The following is a 21,028-nucleotide window of genomic DNA, read 5'->3' as shown; positions in this document are numbered from 1 at the left end:
TTTAGCGATAAATAGCATTGCTTTTATGTCCCTCATAGAGGTCCCGTGGGCAGTTATGAGATTCATAAATCACTTTGGCACTGATATATTGGTAGGACCATGAAACAAGATGTTTTGTGTAGGGGAAAAACATTAACTATTTAACTCCTAGCAAAAATATGCTGAATGGCTAGCTGAATGCTGGTTTTCTAGTGATACTAATTGAGTTGTGACATGAGATTTTTTGCTGATTAGAATATTTGCATTATGAAGATTTGTGATACCATGTAGGTCTGTGCAGTAATAGTTCATTCACTTTTGATAATAAATGGTTGGTATGAATACATTTCATTAAAATGCTTTTGCCCTTTTCTTGAAAACATGTACAGATATGAAGTTGGCTGTTTGATTCTTCATCTAAAATACAGTAAAAACAAATTGTATTTTTTTACATCAGTAAAAGATATGGTATATGGAATATTTGCAATCTATTCAACTTACTATATCAGCTGCGGCAAAAATACAACCAAACATGCCCAATGAGTGGTATCATCCGAGACCATCTTTCCTTATATTTATGTTATGAAGCCCTTTGCTTTTTTTCAGAACTGAAACATACTGGTAATTTATGTTTGCACCTCATATCCTGGCTTTGTTCATGGTATTCCCAAAAATGTATGTGTAATGTATCTCTGTTTGATGGAAAGTAGAAAAGTGATCTTAGGTGCTGCCGTTATTCACCTTTCCTTTGGGTCAGATTGATTGCTGTTCTGGAACAGAAGGTCACTGTAGCTGGACCTCTGTTTGTTTGTTTCGGTAGTATCTCTCTATTTTGATCCTTAAACCTACACTGCTGATACCTACAATAGCATAATATATATATATATAAATGTGTGTATATATATATAGATATATATATATATATATATATATATAGAGAGAGAGAGAGAGAGAGAGAAAAAGACCCGTACTAGATCGAATAGAAATTACACGCTTATGTAGCCTTATGTAGCTTGGATCTTTTGGAGAAATACTTTTTAAACAAAACCTTTTAAAATATATTTAACAAAAGGTTTGGCCAACTTTTTGTTAAGCAATCATCTCACATTCTCAAAAACAGAATTTCCACTAAAATCAAGTCATGGTTTTTGCAGACATTTAGGTGAATTCAATGAACAATAATACATGCAGTGTTTTTACTAGATTTACTTCTCATTTTTATGATCAACTACTTTTATTTTATTCACAAAAGGTTTTATAACACAGATCAGTATGCATTTTATTATTATTATTATTATTATTATTTTTATTATTATTAATAAACAGGATTTATATAGCGCCAACATATTACGCAGTGCTGTACATTAAATAGGGGTTGCAAATGACAGACTAATACAGACAGTGATACAGGAGGAGAGGACCCTGCCCCGAAGAGCTTACAATCTAGTAGGTGGAAGAATTTACACACAATAGGAGGGGGATATGTATTGGTGGGAAGTGGTGATGGTTTCAAAAGACAGAAGATGGGTAGGCAAGTTTGAATAAATGGGTTTTGAGTGCTTTTTTTAAATGAGCAGAAAGTAGGAGCAAGCCGAATAGGATGAGGAACACCATTCCAGAGAGTTAGGGCAGCTCTAGAGAAGTCTTGTATATGTGCTTGTGATGAGGTTATCAGTGAGAAAGTCATTAATAGGTCATTGGAGGAGCAGAGAGAGCGGCTGAGGGAGTACTTTTTTACCAGGTCAGAAATGTAAGTGGGACAATAACTGTGGAGGGATTTGAAGGCAAAGCACAGGAGCTTGAATTTGATTCAAAGGTGAAATGGAAGCCAATGAAGAAAAACAATAAAGATGCAGCAGAAGAGGAGCGGAGGGAAGGATGGATGAGTCTGGCTGCAGCATTTATGATAGATTGTAGAGGAGAGAGTCGGGTTAGTGGAATACCAGCGAGAAGGATGTTACAGTAGTCCAGACGAGAGATGATAAGAGCATGTACAAGGAGTTTGGTGGTCTCAGGGGACAGGTAGGGGCGGATTTTGGAGATGTTGCGTAGGTGAAAGTGACAGGACCTGGAAATGTTCTGAATATAAGGGGTAAATGAGAGGGCAGAGTCAAAGGTGACACCAAGACAACCTCTGCTACATTATTGATTGTGTTGTATTTGGGATGTAAAAATCCCAAATTCGGAAAAATAATTATACTATATTTATGATTATAATTAATCATTCCCTCAATACTGCTTCATTTTGTCTTTCTATTATAAGGAGCAGATTAAAAAAAATGTCATGGGATAAAATGCAGGTTCCCAGGAAAATAAAGGTTTCAATATTTAAGCCTCTTCTACACAATTTAAACTAAAGAAATGTAAACTGGTAATGAATGTGGCTTGCTAAATGGAACCCTCCAATCAGGTGGAAACACAAATCTTTTTTAAGTTAAAATGCCATTGCAAAGTGATGATTCACTTGCTAAGTGACTGACCTAAAGTAACCCACAAGTAAATAGTTGTCTGATAAGCAGGAAAATGAGACATTGACATCAAATTTCGTTATCATTGTTATGAGAAACTGATTATGAGGATACATTATAAATGCTTGTAAACAATAATTAACCCCTCCAAAATATTTATTTATAATACAAGTTTCCAATATTGGCATCACTTCGGCTTTGTGTACTCATGCAATAGACGGTACATATCTCTACACTTTAACAGCTAGTATGCAGCTTATGGAGCCTGGTATCCAATGTACTGGCACTAAAACAGTCAGTGGGCAATCAGGCTGTATGTTTTGGCTGTGCAACTGCCCATCCAGCTTGTAATTTGCAATAAATGTTTATATGCAATATATGTCTACATGCAAAACTGACTTAACTTCTGCCCTAGTTTAGGGAGTGTCACCCCAGGACAGTAAAGAAACTAGCAGGATCACCAAATGGAACATAGCCAAATGTAATATTTTGCAGCTTACCTGTCATCTTTAATGGTATATTGAACAGACCAGAAGGAAGCCAATAAAAGAAGTTCATTGCTAGGTTTTATTTAATATTATCTTGTATTATTATAGCATAAACATCCTATACAGCACTTAACAAAGTCCATACTTAACAAAGTCCATACAAAGGTGACACTTAACAAAGTCCATACTTAGGTGACTAACTTTCCTGATGATCTAATGTCCCTACCATAGTCATTAAAACAGTCTAAGGTTATTGGTTTGCGGTAAACTGATTTACTTACCTGTATGTTTTCAGATGTTGGTGGAAACTCATGCACACATGAGAAGAACAAACTCAATACAGACAGCATCCTAACCGAGATTCAATCCTGAAACTCTATCACTTTAAATACAAGAGAGCTAGCCACTGGGTCACCATGTCATCCATTATATGCTCTTTAAAGATTAGATTGACTTTGTATCCTACTTACCCTCTCATGGATCCTGTCCATATTTAAAGCTTACAGTCTATAAAATAGGTTATTTTTGTAAAGTGTGGTGGTTTTCTAATAATGTTCAAAAGTAGTATTCTTGCTATCAGGTACATTCCTTTTTTGTGTAGTCACCATACTAGTGTAACATTTGTTAGCAAATAATTTTATTCCACCACAGATGTTTTAGAATCCAAACACTGTAACATGAACCATTAATCTTTAGTGATGGAGAAATCATGAATATTTGAGTACCAAAGCGAATGATCTTTTATAAAACATGCTAATCTACCATGTGTGCTATTCAAACATGAGAAACACTGTATGGAAAATGACTAAATAACCAGTTCAGGGCATCACAATAATAAAAAGAAGGATATCTATACAGTTCATAAAATATCTGTATCATTGCTCCTTTGACAAGTGTTTCCTTAGCAATGCTTTTTGTAAAACAGCTCATCCGAGGCTCTTGCTCAAAATGCAACATATTTCTATTTTTGTGGTCTTAGATTCCAGTGATTCACATTGATCAACATACATTGCTTGATCTCTGATAGTCCAGGGCAGTCAAAAAGATTGCAATAAAATATTTATCCTGGTGAGATCAGGAAAGGTTGTGAATTGTGATTGAGATTTACTAGAGGTTAAGCTGGTGTCATCTACTTTTAAATTCTATTCAGAAGTTTTATGGAATAGTGTGATGGTAATCTTATGAACTTGAAGAAGGTTAAGAATAGGGACACCACACATGTCAGCACCTTCACTAATATAGGAGGATTAATTGAATAAAATGTAGTAAAATAGAGTTGGAGGAAATTTATCAGCGGGAGTAAATAAAAAGCACAGTTATTGTAGTATGCCTTGTCCTTATCAGTGGCAGTGGGCACAGGAAATCTCTTTTTTCAAAGTGCCTTAAATATACTATTGTCTGTGGCAGCCTGCCTTTTCTGTTTTTCTAACCTGTACTCGAAGAATTTAAAAAGTTTGATTGATGGAAAACTTTCCTTCTAAATTCTACTAGTTAAACAAGGACTTAATAGTAAAAACATAAAGCAGCTACAAAGGTTAGCTCCTTAGATGACTTCAATGCTTACCTATGTTGCTTACCTATGTGTGCCATGGTAATCAGCAGCTGAGTTGGACAACATGACAAGCTCCCTAAGTTGGAAATTCTGTAGTTAGCTATCAATGCTGCAAGAAGTCTTCCCACAACAAAACACCAATGCTAAAGTCACACTGTTAGGAGATGCTCATCCGGCCGACGAATTCGTGCTGAGTGTCATCGCAAAATAAAACACTGTTTGTTCTGTCCGGAGATGTCATTTGCAGCAGCCAGGAGAACTAAGATAACAGCAGCCCCTGCTTCCCTTTAGCTGCGCAGCTTCTCAGATTTATGGAATCCCCAGCATCCTTTGTTAGGCTGTACACAGCTGAAGGGGGTTCTAGAGACTGATCAGCTCCTGACTCAGCCCTGTACTGCTATTGGCTGCTGGGAATTTAACACTCCTGGCGGTATTCCTATGCAAAAAGCTGTAACCCTGAGCCACACTCAGGGTAGCTAAGAACAATAAAAAACACACACTTACCTTGTCCCATCGTATCCCCTGGCGTCCTGCCCGACGAATCTCATCCTCGGGCAGCGTCCTATTTCTCCGATCTTCAGCCGGCAAATGCAGTGACGTTCCCGGGGTTTCCCCTGTGACGCCAGTGCATGCTTCAGTGCGGGCGGGAGGCGCGCCGGGAAATTCAAATAATTTTGTATTAGATTCAATACAAAATAGCTGTATTAAATCCAATACAAAAAAATCTTTCTATAATATATACGTATAATAGTATTATATATTTATTAAACAGTTATTTTACAGTTTTCAGTAATTTTATGCACCCTTGTTTTAACAGATTTTTTTTCTTTATTTAAAGTTTATTATTAAATTTATTAATTTTATTGGACATATTTCATTGAGGTATGCCTAGGAATTGTATGCCTACAATGTAAAATAATTTTCCATGCAAAACAATGTAACGCTTTATGTGTAAAAAAACAGACAGAATTAGAACGCCAGGGGGGTTAAAGCCTCTCTGCTCCCAATCACCAGTGCCTGATATAGCGTTAGTTGGGCTTATCTGTGCTGGAGAGTTTCTGAGTGGTTTTCTGTTGCTTACCTTTGCCTGTTCCTGACAATCCGCTTGAACTCATCCTGGACTGACCTTTGCCTGTGACCCTGACTCTGCTTTTGCCTTCTCCTTTGTACCTTGTTTGGTGGACTGGTCTCCTGTGTTTGATTTTGGCTTGTTTCTGGATTCCCTGGTAATTCTGTACTGTGTATCTGTGGGCTTCTGGGCAGCTGCTGGCCCATCCCCAAACACCATCTCTTGCACACTAAGTCCCGGGGGCAACTGAGTGCTGGTATATGCAACCAGTCTCCTGAGGCTGAGCGGGGGCTGCTATAGGTGAAGACTGCAGCATTAGATTGGGGGACTGGTGTCTTGAGAATTCTGGTACTGACCAGGGCCTAACACACCTTTTTAGTTACATCCAGAGTTACATCCAGGTTACGGTGCAGTGCAATTCATCGTGTATGCCTCCCTGAAGCACGTTCGGAATGGACCACAATGGACTGGCAAATGGGGACTGTACCACAATGGGGAGATGTAAAGGAGGAGATGAGTCTGTGCATTTTGGTGCACTTAAGAACAAAAAAAAAGGACAAGTACTTTAAAAAGTCCATTGTATTGTCTTGGTCTTAAAGCGCAAGTAAAGTCCCACTTTCCACACATGTGTACTACGGCAGGGTTTCAATTGCAGAAAGGGACAGGCAACAACCCTTCTTCAATAAAACATACTCAGCTGCCTGATCACTCCTTTTAACTGTCAAAATTGTTTGGTTGCTGGCACATCTAGGTTTCTGCAGCTGCCAGGACTGAATGAACAACCACGGGCCTGCATTGGAGTAACACCCCCTAGGCATGGTAAATCTTGATGGCCAAAAATGATGTACAAAAGAATGAGAAGAACAAAAAAGATGTCAGTATTACAGATAGAACGAGACCAGAGTTTAGCTCTTAAATGCTGACTTCAGGGCAGTGATTCTGTTACTGCTACAAACTTGCTAATATGACATGGACCTAAAGTTCACCTTGGAAGTAAAACATGCTTAGTAAAATATGTAACTTTTATTGAATTGTTTCTTTCTTGGAGTGAAAGGTAGAGAAAATCCAGTTAAATGTATGTTGTGTTGGGGACAGTTGTTAGGGTGTCAGATGTCTAGGGGGGAATGTCCCCTAATTTCAAAAGACTTCCCCTTGTTTATGGTTATGTCTACAATAAAGAAAGTGAAGAGAAATCCCTGGAATAGTACACTATTGACAGCAAAATAAAAACATGACATGGGTTTTAAAAAAAAATAACAACTATAAAGTTCATGTTTTTTTATTAATTCATGGATACAGATCTATCATGATATTGTTTATAACAATACCTTTATTTTGCTACTGTCAGCACTGCCAGAATCAGATTTTTGTGTCCGATTTTCTGGGTAGCTATCAAACAGAAGAAGCTGTTTCATGTTTATTTTAAAGCAATTTGCAGCTGGCTGTGCTCTCCAGCAAGCACACAGACTCGAGGGGGTCCTTGAAAAGTAAGGAGGAATAGTAAATATCATCTCTTTAGTGCTTGCTGCATTACATGAATGTGTAGTTCATGAATGAGGGGCAGCTGCTTGTACAAAAGAGAACAATCTGCTACATTCTACAGCTCTAATGGAAGCATAAGGAATCAGACAGGTTCTGTAGATGGGAGGATAATCTTTGCAAAGGAAAACATTCTTCTATACAGCTTTCTTCCTTACTGTTATTATGTAAACTTTGAAATTGTATGTCATGTTCATTGCCTGCAGTTTCACTCCAACTGCTCTGAGCAAAATCACTTAGCCGTTACTTGAAATGAAAGTATTCATGTTGTTGCGTTGTACAAATCTGCATTTTTACAACGAGGAAAACACAATTATGCAGACATGGTGTGATGGGAGTCATAGCCGTGGCGACTAGTCACTGCCACAAGAGGCATCTTTGACTGCTAAGCAGCATATGTGTTACATTCCATATTAAGAGATGCCTTATCCAAATAATGACTCAGAGACATATTCAGTTTGAAAAGTCCATAGACATTATTAAATAGGGACATTATAATGTTTGTAAGCCTAACAAAAAAAACAACATGCTCCATTTTTGTCTAATATTCGTAAAATATTTCCTCAGAATAAAAGCAAACATAAAGGAAAATTAATATTTTGCCAACTGCTCTAACCCTTACCCCATGCTTTTTAAATTTTCTTATCTTAAAGTAAAATTAAGAAAATTACACTTACATTAAAAATTTTAATTATTTACTTGTGCAGATCCGTTGGTGCCCCTGGAACTGTTTTCCATACAGACCCGTGTTGTTATGGTTTCTTGCTTTGTCCTGGGGCAGAGGAAGCGTTGAGATCGGGTATACGCAGAAAGAGCAGCCCAAGCCACCTGGAAATCGTGACATGCATATCCCAAAAAGGCTCTGTGCTCCCATTCAGTCTTTTTAAAAAAAGGCATTTATTGAAAAAAACAACAACATATTTTTAGTTTATATTGAAGGGTTATCTACCCTTCTACATATAAAGTAAAAACTGTGGTGATAGTTCCGCTTTATGGGAACCTGTGAATGACGATTTACCTTAAAATGTCTTACCTAAATCTTCTCTCCAGGTTACTTAATAGCTCTTTATCTAAAATAAGGGGACTGTTGATCCAGTCAGCTCTGCAGATGTGCCTGCACCAACCCAGTACAGTCATCAGGCAGTACCCGCCTGATGAAGGGTTTCTTGCTGATGTAATTGTCACCAACAACAAAGAAAAAAAGGATTAGTTCTGCAGTGATGTTGGGGTAAGCATGAGCAATCATCAAATGTAGCTGGGGACGAGCTGCCAAATGCCACTGGAAATGCTTTTCTCTGCTGCAGAGTTTGCCATTGCAGGCAGATGGAGAAGAGAGGGTGAGAGTTCCTTCAGTGTTCCAAAATGCCAAAAGGTATTTAATACATAATTCCTAACCACAAACGTAAGGCCAAATACTACATAATGTTGCCACTTTTCACTAAATATAGGGATCAGGGGAGGGATGAGGTTTAACAGAATGCATTGCATGCTACAGTTGCAAAAGCAGATGAATATACAGTGTGTTCTAGGTATATAATACTTGGGTTCCTTAAACATGAAACCCACAGGTAAGTGCTTAAATAATGCAGTAAAGAAACTATATTCACCTGAAGTCATGAGGGTTACTCTGCCAGTTCCAAACTACTCTGGCACATGCACATGACAAGATAACTTCTTTATAACAGAACTTTGTAGTGTTTATTACTATATGGCATCAGTATTTCATCTAAGTTCTTCCAATTGCGGATTGGCAATTTGTTTCTATTTATGTACTAGCTCTCATTACTGCCTGGCCTTATAGTAGTGGTGCTTCATGAAGAATGCATGCAGGGTGTTGCATATTACCTTAGAGGAATCCAAATTACGTGTAAGGATATTATGAATAGAAAGCCATGGGGACTACAGTTTAAAGATGTTCCCATGCGTAGTAACCCATGAAAACCTAATTATGTTGGATGAAGGGTAGAAGAATATTTCCTGGAGATAAGTTATTCAGTACTGAACAAAAAAGAGCTCTTCTGAGTCAAATTCCATTTAACCATGACTTCTTTAATCAGAGCATATAGTAATTAGCTGATTAAACAATGCGGCATGTTTAAAACTGAACTACTTTACAGAGAAAAGCCTTGTGAGCACATTAGTTTTACATAAAATCCAAGAACAACTTAACATTTTACTTTCCTTTCTATGCAACCATAGATATAATGTCCACCAAGCAGAGCCAATGCATGGTGTGACACCAATGTGCCATTAACTGCCTTAGTGTTTGTGGAGGTAAGAAGCAGCTGTGATGATGAGTGTTTAAAACAATGGCATGAAAAGTTTAATATGACTGCTCCATTTTCCACAAAATAATGTGTTTCTTACCCGCCTCTGGTACAGTCTTGTCCTAGGTCCCTACCCTGGGAGACATAGCAAAAAATGTACAAAACTGCACACCATAGATCCAACTTCTATTCCAGTTTTATTGCTCTCAGGTTAACAAAGAGAAGCCACAAGGGAGTAATTTTAGGTAAGGAGTAAGTAGGAGGACTTAAACATTCCCTGGGTGGGAATCAATTACTGCCATTGAAACACATAGACGACTCCCACCAGGGAAATTTTGAGGGGGTGTTTTGTTAGAACAGGATGTATTCTGTATTCAAAATACACTTCAGGCTCTATTTATTCAAATATTTCCTGGTGGAAGTCAATTAATGCCATCAAAACACATGGATACCCACAAGAAAATGTTTGAGAGAATGTCTGATTCCTTGTTTTACAAAATAGAGCCCAAAGTATTGAAGTGTAGTGTGCAGTTGCATTTACAGCAAAATATGTCTCAGCCTGCCACAAGATCTCTTTAACTTAAAAATTACCGTCATCTCCTACCACCCTAACCTCCATGAGTCCTGTGGTGTAATTGACTTTCTGCTTTAAAAACATTTGTACTGTGATGTTAATAATATTGTTTTGTAACGTATGTGTATAGATCAGCATTGCTATGTTTGGGAACAGTGCTACCACATTGCAGTAATCCATACCACCAAGGAGATTTCATTTTTCTAAAATTAGTTCCATAGGAAAAATCTTAACTGTGTTCTATGGCATACAACATTTTGCACATTGCTGTTTTCTGTTTTGAAACAGTCCATGTATTACATCATTATAGTTCTTTGAACTGTTTAGACAATTATTTCCCTTGTTCTCACTGTCAGGCATATTTAGTATGGCATAACAAAAACAGCAATAATGTGCAAAGAACAGTAATCTACAGAAACTATCCACAGTTTCCTTTATAACAATTTAGAGCAGTCAATCGATAACTGTTCTCTAAGGTTGTTGAAATAATGATAAAATCTATGCTAAAATCACTCCAAGGTACGTATATATGTAAAGAGTTGTTTGTATCAAACCCTGACTACTGTTATAGAATCAAATATCTGTTTACTGAGAACAACACTTGCAACGCTTTATTACTCAAGTTCTACAACCTAGATAAAAAGTAAAACTCACCAGACAGACATTACTTTACATTAAAGTATGTAAGGTATGTAATCCCTTAAACTACGTAACAACGAAATGTTCTTATTTGTTACATTTCTGTCTTTTAAATGTACCGTTAAAAGTGCCTTGTTACATCTGTCTGACGATTAAAAAAAGAAAAAAACACCTGTTGATCTTGCCAAAAATCCACGTGTTTCTAACATGCTAAGCCACGGCTGCACTGTCCACCACTGTCCACTCTCTGGAGCAGTGTTTCTCAACCTTTTTACAATAGGAAAACCCTTGAAATAACTTTCAGGTCTTCAGAGAGCCATTCTTTATCCAGAACTCACAGTACGTTAGTGTTGAGGTCATTATAAAGAATGCTTCTTACATTGCAGGCCAGTGGGAAGAATGTCACCTTTATGGATAGCTAAAAAGATCATTGGTATTAGTAAAACTGACCTGGGAGTCGCAAACTACTCATCGCTCAAGTAACCCTGGTTGAGAAACACTGATCTATGGACTGGGGAAGACCTCTACTTATGTAGTTTAGTTGAGTAGAGTGGTAGGTGTTTTGTTATCTTAACATTATGTTCTAAGGGGTAAAATTCTGCACTTCCATAAATACAGTACAGTGAGTGAGTATTGTAAGTCTAGAACAAGAAGTGTGTTACTGACAGGATCAGTAAGTGAAAATAAAGTAAGCAAGTTGGAATAAGCAAAAACGATTCCACTGGTAGGTTGCAATTAAATACAAATTCTGGTTTGGTTTGGATACACACTTATATGAATATCATGGTTTAAAGACTTAAGACTGCTAGTATAGTCTCCTTTGCACTGGGAAACTTGTGAGCCTTTGACCTCACTTAGACCTTGACCTTTACTTAGCAAAGTAGGTTACCAATCTGCTAGCAATCATGTGCCAGCTAAAATCATAATTTTTTACGTTTCCTTTCACTTGATTAAATATTAGTTCCATAGTGACTTTTTACCTCATTCACTAAATTAAGTAAATTATCCCCTACAGAATGATAATTCATTTTCCTAAATGAACAGCCTAGCTTTAGTGAATCAGCTCCTTTGCTTTATTTTTAAGATGTAAGGTTCTGTATTTAATGATGGCTGTCCGTTTATGTAATCAAATGCTGTTTTCCTTGGTTTATAAATGATTTGTGGTTGCTATGGGTACATTGCTATTTGTACATTGCTCTTCACCCTATTAAACAAGCCAGAGATAATTTTCCAGTAAAGGTTTAACAGTCATGTTTATCATATCATAGCTGGCTTACTTTAACACCCAAATAACATAATCATATCACAAGCTAGAGAATTTATAATTAATGATCTTGTCAATTCACTATACCCAATAGTAGCAATTTTTTTCATGTCTTGTTTTGCAACCTTTTTTTGGCTATAACTGGAAAAGTTTCAGTTAAATATTAACTAGTATTCTATAATTCTATTATTGAAATCCTGTATTTTGCTCGAAAGAGATATATCTAGGGCATTATTTATAAAGATAACTCAACAGTCAGTTACTTCCCTAATATAAATCTTACTTTTCTCAGGTTCATCCTTAGTGATCTGCATCGTGTCTGTAACATCTGCTTTGGATAGCTATGGAGAAGGTGAAAAGTAAGTAGAATAAACAAGTACATAATACAATTGTTGATGTGTAGCTAGAAGCAAATCACAGATTTAAAAAAATAAAAAAGTTAGTTTTGAATTGCACATGCAGCAAAGAGGGAGACAGCATTTCTGGACCTTTTTAACATTGAGGAACTCTTGAAAGACCTTTCAGGTCTTAAAGGAACCTCTCCTATGAATACTTTATCCACGCATTATATTATATTAGTTTGGTGGTTAGTGGGAACATTTCTTTTACATTGCTAGCCAGTGGAAATAGTGTCAACTTTACAAATAGACAAAAAGATCATTGGTATCGGTAAAACCCCTGCCTATGTGTCACTCAAAAGAGAAGAAAATTCACCCAGAGTGACGTCATGTTACCATGTGGGCGGGTTGTGTTCAGAGAGATAACCTGCCCACCGCCCCGAGGCCTCCAATTCCCTTCTTCTGAGCCCGCGGGGGGGCAGATCGGCCAGAGCCGCGGACCACCAAAGATCTCTTTGCAAAATAAGAGTGGGCACGTGTGAAGAGAAAAGGAAGTAGATTTTGGGGTCCATGATGGAGTGAGACAGGTGAGTGCAATTAAAAAATTGCAGTCAGGCAAGTGAGATTATTTTATCATCGCCTGTCCCTAGAGTAGATTTACACTTACTTTCTGCTTCAACAAGTAAGAAGGGGAATTCCATTCTTTGGCAGTAGTCACTGAAACAAAAAGATTAGAAGATTTCCTACCTGCTTTGAGAAACTTAGGGTATTCTGCCTAGAGGTATGTTCAGGCAACCAGTGGTGCTTTATCCAAGAAACTTTGGTTAGCTTGCCTAAAGTTGTGTTTGGGCAACCAGTAGTACCTGATCTGAAAGAATAAAGTTAGTTTGTTCTGGTTGTCAACTAGCAAATAAATTGTACACATATTATATTAAACATTGACAAAATAGACCTAAATTCTTTTCAAAGCTTAGCTGCTAAATAATCAAAACAATTTCTAAGCCTTTACGTTTAAAACACATTTTTTAGGAAATTGCAACCAAGTATTTTAAGGTATTAAGGCACTTTATTTAATCTTACAAGCTTCATACCTAATGCCAAGGAAGGATTAGTTTAATGTACCATAATTATTACTCAAAAAGTGCATGCAGCTTGTGAGTCACCAGCGACACAAATTAATATTGACTGGAACGTAGAGATAAAATAATGTCATCTTGAGAGTCTGCTTTAGAGCACCAGAGTGGGAGTTGTCAACTGATTATTTTCCAGCGCTTACAGGTTTCTTCCTGTGACTAGTTGCAGTACTCCTAACCAAGTAATTATAGATGAACTTTTAATTCATCAGCACATGGGAGTTTTATTTTCTCAAGATTCCATATATGGCTTTTTTAAGTAACGGTCTCAAGAACTTTCCCCCTAAGGTTAACAAAAAGCCACTACTAAAAATTAACAATCAGGAAATGACGCAGGTTTATGATCACAAATACTAATGATGAAAAATAAAAAGGGACCTTTTTGGTTAGTGCTTACTGACAGTAGGTCATATTTCTGTTTTTTATTGTTAGAGAACTACAGAAAACACAGTGAAGTTGCTATTACTATAATTCTTTTATTTATATAGAGGCTGCAAAGTCCACAGCATTTTACAATAGAGTACACAATAGATATACAATGATAACAATAGAGAACTTATGTGGAGATAAAAAGAAAGAACATTTTAAAGAAGAAAGTTATTAGAGAGGCAGGAATACAAACCATAGGCTACATTTTTATCAAACAAATACAGATACTGGGTTATGCTGATTAAATAGATGTTGTTCCAAGATCTAAGGACATACTAATAAAAACTGTAGAGGCACTGGAACAAAGCGTGGATAATCAGAAAAAAAAACAAGGGGAAAAAGGAACAAGTAAAAGCAAATCATCAGGTCTCCCATGGCACTGCCAAAAAAATTCAAACAGGTGTTTTTTCCTAGGTTGAGATACAGATATATCAGAAAAAATATTAATGAAGAAATGAAAGCATGTGTAATGACTGCTATTTTTTTTATTGCCTTCCTACATGGAAAGTTAAATGCTGGACCTTTTTTTTCTGGGGTCCTGGGAGAGACTTTTCATTCAGGCACTAATAGCAGCAGGATCAGTGACACATGCTGGACATTTCATAGCTACTTTTTCCCATTGTTCAGACCTGTGATCACAGTATTGTCCAATCAATTTCCAGTGGAAGAAAGTCTACTAGCAGCAATTCCCTTCAAAGGCTGTCCAGGGCTGCAGAGGAAGCTGGTGCTATAGGATGTGTCATACTGTGTATTTACGGAACACACACACACACATATATATATATTTAAATATATATATATGTATGGCATAGTGAGATGGAAGTAGACAAAGGGCCTGAATAAGGCTGCAAATAAGAATTCACAGCTCCTAAGAGAAGTTTTACAAAAGACAAGTATGACAAAAAAAGTGCAAGGCAAGCTGGGCAATAGAGACTATACCTGGGGGAACCTGGGTGATCCAGCAAACCTGAAATGGATCTGACCCAGGATTGAAAACATTTGCCAGCTAGTAGCAAATTTAGTTTAAGAAATCCATTCCAGGTTTGCTGGATCACCTAGGTTTACTCATGATACTCTATTTTCTCTAGTCTTGGAAAACTTTAATAAATCCAGCCCAATGATTTTTGGATTCAAGCTGTGGAGGAAAGCATTAGAGTGTTGGATCATGTATATGAGATTTATTAAATCAATTTATATTCTGCATCATTACAGTAATTGTTTTTAAATAGAAAAGACTATTTTTTTAAAGCCAGCCAGTAAAATAAAATGACGTTGACTGGGCCCTGTTAGTATCATGAAGTGATACCATGATATCATGAAGGTGAAGAACATACCCTGTCTTCTGTATCACTGGATGTGAGATCACCACCATTTCAGATTGCATCCTCTGAAACACAGAGCAGACAAAATCTTGACAGAAATCACATTTGTTTTTTACAAGAGCATCTTCTTGTGAGATTTATCTGTGTTCTGTAGGATTCTAAATGTAAATAGTGTTGAGGTCATCATCTCCTAGATGCTGTGGACAAAAAACAAAGGTAAGGTAAGTATGATTGTAACTTTATCCTTTACAGATACAATTTTATTTACATACAGTAAATGATCTGGGGAGTGGGTCCAGCCAGCACAAGTAGACTTTTCTTTGTCTATGACTTTATCGTATATAGGTTTCTATCTTCCACAAATAACCAAGGAGTCAACAGAGCTTAGGAGAATAAAGTCCTACTATTCAAATACAGAGACTCTCAATACTCATCATGCCAAAACAGAGAAAAAATAAATGTTCATTCTACCTAGCAATCTTTATTAATGTTTAAAAGGTATGAAAAAGTTCATGGAAGGCAAAGCATCTAAGATGAAAAAAAAAAAATAGCAGGATAAATTTGGCTGAAGAAATTGCCTTTTTGAGTCACCAGTCTTTTGCTTGCTTATGTTCTGATCTTTCAGTACAAATGAAAAGCTGGAAATGATTTCATCTCCAAGTGTAGAATAAGCAATGTAGAAAGAGAGCTGACTGGCACCAGGCACTCATTTTTCTTGCCAGAATGCCACATGTGCCTACATCCTCAAAATATGTACCCTGGGAACATGAGATTAGATCACTCCATCACTGCTCAAAGAATAAACCCCTTTCAGGTTTATAGACTGAGTACAATGACAAGCATTAACGTGGCCATTTATCAAATGCCCAGGAGAGCCGCCTTCCAAAAAACTGATACAGATACATATATTTCTTTTGCTAAATCCTTCAACATCAGCAACAAATAGGCTTAAAGCTTGCCATATATTGTGTTTTGCTTTCAGAGCTGTTTTCTCTCTCACTATGCTAAATCATTTGCTTCTTTATTGAAAACGAAAATTTGCCCTGCTGGCACTGCTAACATTCTCAAAAACTTTGCTGAAAGAAAGTATCTTTTCAACCATTCTTCTAGCACAGAAGATATTGCTTGAGGCACCAGTCTTTGTTTCTTAGCCCTTAGATGCTCAGCACTTCTTTGTATTCAACTTTAAGAGCTCCTTACGTTTCCTTAGGGACTGGATCCTTCAACTTTTCTAGAAAATAATATTAAATTAAAGTTTAGCAGTTTTACCAAAAGAAGGTTTCAGTAAGGTTGTTTCCATCATTCTTTTCTATTTTATAAATTCTTGTTCTTTTTCATAGTATTGTGCCTATTTTGTACTTTTACATTTTAAATCAAATATGTCTCAGTCAATAGGTCATGAGGAGTCATGGCTGGAATTTATTTACCAGAGAATCTTCTGCTAGCCCCAGCAAGATGTTGAAAAAAGTTCTACTGCTTTTATATGCACATGATTGGGTATAAAAAGTACACTTCAGTTAACACACTTAACTGTTTATTGTTTCAAAATGTTCAACTTCTTAAGTAAATCATCAGTCATCATCAATCATAAGTTAAATACCGACTTTAACAATACAGTGGACCTCATTTTAAAAAAAGTTCTTCAAGGCTGGAGAGGATACACCTTACACTGGAAGGGATCTGGCCCAGGATTGAAAACTATTTCTAACAAAATAGGAAATCCATTCCAACTTCACTGATGAAAGAGTATCCTCTACAGCCTTGGAGAGCTTTAATAAATTAGGTCCAGTGTGTCAAAGAAAGCAAATGTAACTTAACATCTGCTGTACATTTGTTGATTCTGCATAACATACATTATTTTGACGAGTTTAGGAACAGTCCCTTACAGGTAGATAAATGGACAAAAAATACATTGAAACTAAAACTCAAAAATTGCAATCAGACACAGAAAAGCCAGGTGATGTCCTTTTGTGCGATAAAATAAACCTACCTGCCTAATCACAATTTTTTTACTTCTATTTTAAGGATGTTCATTCCGTTCCAGCAGCCCCGGGGGATGCCAGGATACTCAGTATATCCCAGCATCCTACACTGAACTACACATACACAGCTTAGTGTACTTTAAAAAATATTGGAATCAGGCGGGTAGGTATCCCCTGTCCCTTCTGCAGTAATGCACCTTCCTGCTTCCAATTTTCAATTGTAAAAAAAATTCTTAGATTTAAATAGTGTTGCTGTTTAAAATTGGGCTAACTTTAGTATTTTTCCACATTTAGTTCTGTTCCAATAAAACCAAACAAACTTTTGAACTAAGTTAAGTTAGCTCATTCTGTGTATACAGCAGACTGGTACCCACTGTGTACAGAAACAGACTTACAGGTATGCAGTTACAAACTCATACCTAATATAAATATCAGCCATGCAAGACCAATAAATAATATAAGGGTAAATAGCATGAGCACTTCCACTGGCTGGTGCTTGTTAGGGGCATTATTAATGTAATTGATTGACATCATGATCGTAATTACATTCAGTTGAAATCATTCCTTACAGTTGACCCAAATATTCAATCTACTATCTACCTAAATGACCTTTATTACAATTGTAAGAGCAGTAGATATAGGCCTTTACAGGTAACGTATCAACAGTGTAAAGGAAACAAATTTATTTATTCAATACTTTTGAAATGAACTAAAAACTAAACATAGTTCTACTGTGCTGGAACCTAGACAACACAGTACTAATACACTGGATATTTGTGTCAAACTGAGAAAGATCTATTTCATATAAATGATGTCAGCAGAAAAAATCTAGGTACGCGACGCTTTTCGCCCAAAGGGCTTCCTCAGGGGGTTTTGGAGACCAATGATTGGTGTATGCTGAAGGTAAGTTTCAAGATACCCAGTGAGTGACCATAGTAGAGGTGCCCAAAGTACTTGATGGAGACCTGACTGACTGGATATTGGTAATCTTTTCCAAACTGACTGTGGGTCCCTTATAGTCTTGAAAGTAATAGAGAGTGGTTCACTAGAGCACTAGAATAATTCTACACACTTTGTTTATCAAGTTGAACTGTAATTTTCTCTTTAGGGTGTCATCCTAGTTTACAGGGTAGCCATCTATGTAAAGATAATATGTACTAAAGGGGTCCAGGATTTGGTGTGGATGTCATTTCAGTACCCACAAATGGTCTCTAGGTGGCGTACCTGCAGTGTGTTCTTCATTTTTAGCATAGGTTCAATATGAGGTCTTCTTTTGATATGTTTGTTTCTTTTTATTTCTAATAAAAGGTTGAGATCTTTTTAATATCTTATGTGAAAACATGTTGATGTATGGGTAGTGTTTCAGTTGGGGTATAGTATAGAGGGCAGTTCGGCTGTTGAAAAACAGGCCTTCTAAGTGTATAAACTATTTTGCTTTTAATAATTTAATCTTCAGAGAACACCAGTTTCTGACCCATTTGAAAGCTCAGACCATCCATTTATGGGCCCATTGCTACCTTTCAGACAGAAAAAGGGAAGTTACACAATACCAAATTTTGCAGCCAGAAGCTGCTGTCCTGCCTAGAAGCATACAGGGAGCTGATGGATCTAGCTACAATAAATTGCATTATATTCAGATTTAGGTATTGTACATACTGAATTGGATTGCATGAATGAAAACTTATATTTTGTTGCTTGTAGTTTTTTTTTTCTTTTCTTTTTAAATTCGTGTTTTCTCTGTGTTAAACTACACATTTTCTTTTTCAGCTGTTGGCTGTCATTGCAGAAAGGAGCAATATGGGCCTTTGTGGCACCTGCATTGTTTGTTATTGTGGTAAGTATTATAGGATCTGCTGTTGTTTAAGATTATATAATTCTCAGATACCAAATGAGTGAACTTTATAAGTAAAGACTTTAAAAAAATACTTTCCAAAATACATATATGTTGTGATGCATGAGATTCATTTTTGTGCATCCACTACTCTATACAAAAAACACAGAACGGTTCAGCAAAAAGTTACAGTATATATGTATAAAAACCAATGTAATCAAATTAGGTAGTACAGACAGGATATCAAAAAGGTGACATATATATTTGAGTATAAACTAATACTTTTTTAACCTGAAATGCTATTAAAAAAAGAATATCGGTTTATACACTGGCCACACGACTAGATGGCACTGTATCATTATGTGAAGTTTACAACAGTCTCTTACCATCTGCAACATTATTAGAGATTGTTACAGACATTATATGAGGACACATCACAATTTACCTGTACCCAACCTGGCCACTGGTCACCCATTATAACCAGCTGAAATGTGCAAAATACTTTAATTAGTAAAAAGGTAAACCAAAAAAAGATATATAGAATGAGCCTATGAGATTTAATTTTCACCCTTTTAAAATTTGATTTGCACTGGACTCATCCTTTTTTTAAGACATCTTTTTTTTAAGTTAAATGTGGTACCCTAAATCGAAATTATTTTTATTCGAGTATACAGTGATACCTCAGCAAACAAAGATAATTTGTTCTGGAATCACATTTGTTAGCCAAAATCTTTGTTTGCCAAATTGTGATTTCCCGTAGGTTTCTAAAGAAAATAATTTAATTTGTTCTGAATTCTGCCCACAATTTAAAAATAGGTTTTATAAAAAATAGTAAAAAACACAATATAAAAGGTCATAAACTCACCAAAGGCTGAGAATAACAGCTTCTCAATTGGAACAGTCTCAACATATTCTTAGGAAGCGTGGTATGAGTTACTGTATAAAATCCTCACTGTGAGTTAATCACAAGCAAAGCAAAAAAACAAAGCAAAAAAATAAATAAAAACTTTATGGAGCCTAGACATTCATTTTATATGGAAAAAGAAAAAAACTGCAGAGTTTGTCTTGGTCATTAAAGAGTTACTAGAGGTTGCAGAAGAGCTCAGTCCTTAAGATCACCCACAACCTCAAAAGATTTCTTCTGCAAGTCATGCAAACCACCCTGCTCCCCCCATCCAGCCTCCATCCAGCACACAAGCAGCAGGGAAGCCCCTTCTTATGTAAAGCGATGTCTCTCTCTCACTTTCTGATACAGTATACAGGAAGTACTGTACATTGGTCATTATGTTATCAGGCATCTTACTTCCTGCCTTTTTTTTTACATTACATTACATTTTACATTTGTTAGCCGTGTCCTTATTTGTTAGCCAAGTCTCTTAAACAGTGAAAAAAATATTGTTAGTTGAAAGCAGGCCAATTTGTTAGACGAGGTATCACTGTATACGCTGAATAACTTTAGCCATAAAGTATACTATAATACTGATGGCTAATGTTTAAATATATGAAAAATATATATATATGAACATAAACAGAAAATAGTTAATAGTATTAGCCTATTATGTATGTTGTCTATGCAAGAAATACAGCTTACAAAACAAAAAACAGCTTACAAAACCAACATGATGTCAGGTGTTTGGGAGAGTAACAGCTTATATTTCTATCTTGTTGCAAAGAAACACAGCAAAAGGACAAATTATGAGACAGTTCTACTATAAAATCAAATGACTGCTATTCTGAATTGCTATTCTGAAACTTTATAATTGTGTATGTATTTTGCTATTCAGTCTCAAATCCTTGCATAACAAAATTTAAATTTCTGTATAAAACTTTTGCATAAATGTACTAAATGTGTCTCAGATCTTTGCATAACTGTCAGAGTTGTCTTCGGAAGATTACATGGGTGGCAAACACATAGAACGCCTTTGTCCAATGTTTTCCTAAATGAGATACAACTAGATTTGCTATAGACAAAACCCCCACACTGAATAAATTTTAGAAGATAATTATAAATGTCTTCAAAATTTACCGTATTGTTGTAGGTAAAAGTTCCTAATACATATACTTTGGAAATCTCAACTCTCAGTGTTCTGACTTTAAGCTTAATTATTATTATTAGTAAATATTGTCACCCTGCATTAGCAATCAGCAATGTAA

The 21,028-nt window shown here is 36.3% G+C and overlaps 1 protein-coding gene across 4 annotated transcripts in view; it reads left to right on the top strand.

Moving 5' to 3' along the window:
* Window positions 1-21,028, top strand: part of ADGRD1 (adhesion G protein-coupled receptor D1) — a 312,771-nt gene that overhangs the window by 212,985 nt on the left and 78,758 nt on the right. For all 4 annotated transcript variants that reach the window (XR_011921431.1, XM_072415722.1, XM_072415721.1 and 1 more), the window contains exons 19-20: window positions 12,132-12,198; window positions 18,811-18,877. Coding sequence is in view for 3 of the 4 variants with exons in the window: in XM_072415722.1 (XP_072271823.1) it covers window positions 12,132-12,198; window positions 18,811-18,877 (134 nt within the window). In the remaining variant the exon portion in view is untranslated. The remainder of the gene's footprint in view (window positions 1-12,131; window positions 12,199-18,810; window positions 18,878-21,028) is intronic.

Source organism: Pyxicephalus adspersus, chromosome 6, assembly GCF_032062135.1.
Source record: "Pyxicephalus adspersus chromosome 6, UCB_Pads_2.0, whole genome shotgun sequence".
NCBI classification, from domain to species: Eukaryota; Metazoa; Chordata; class Amphibia; order Anura; family Pyxicephalidae; genus Pyxicephalus; species Pyxicephalus adspersus.
The sequence above is the reverse complement of the archived record's forward strand: the minus strand, read 5'-3'. Positions and strand labels throughout refer to the sequence as shown.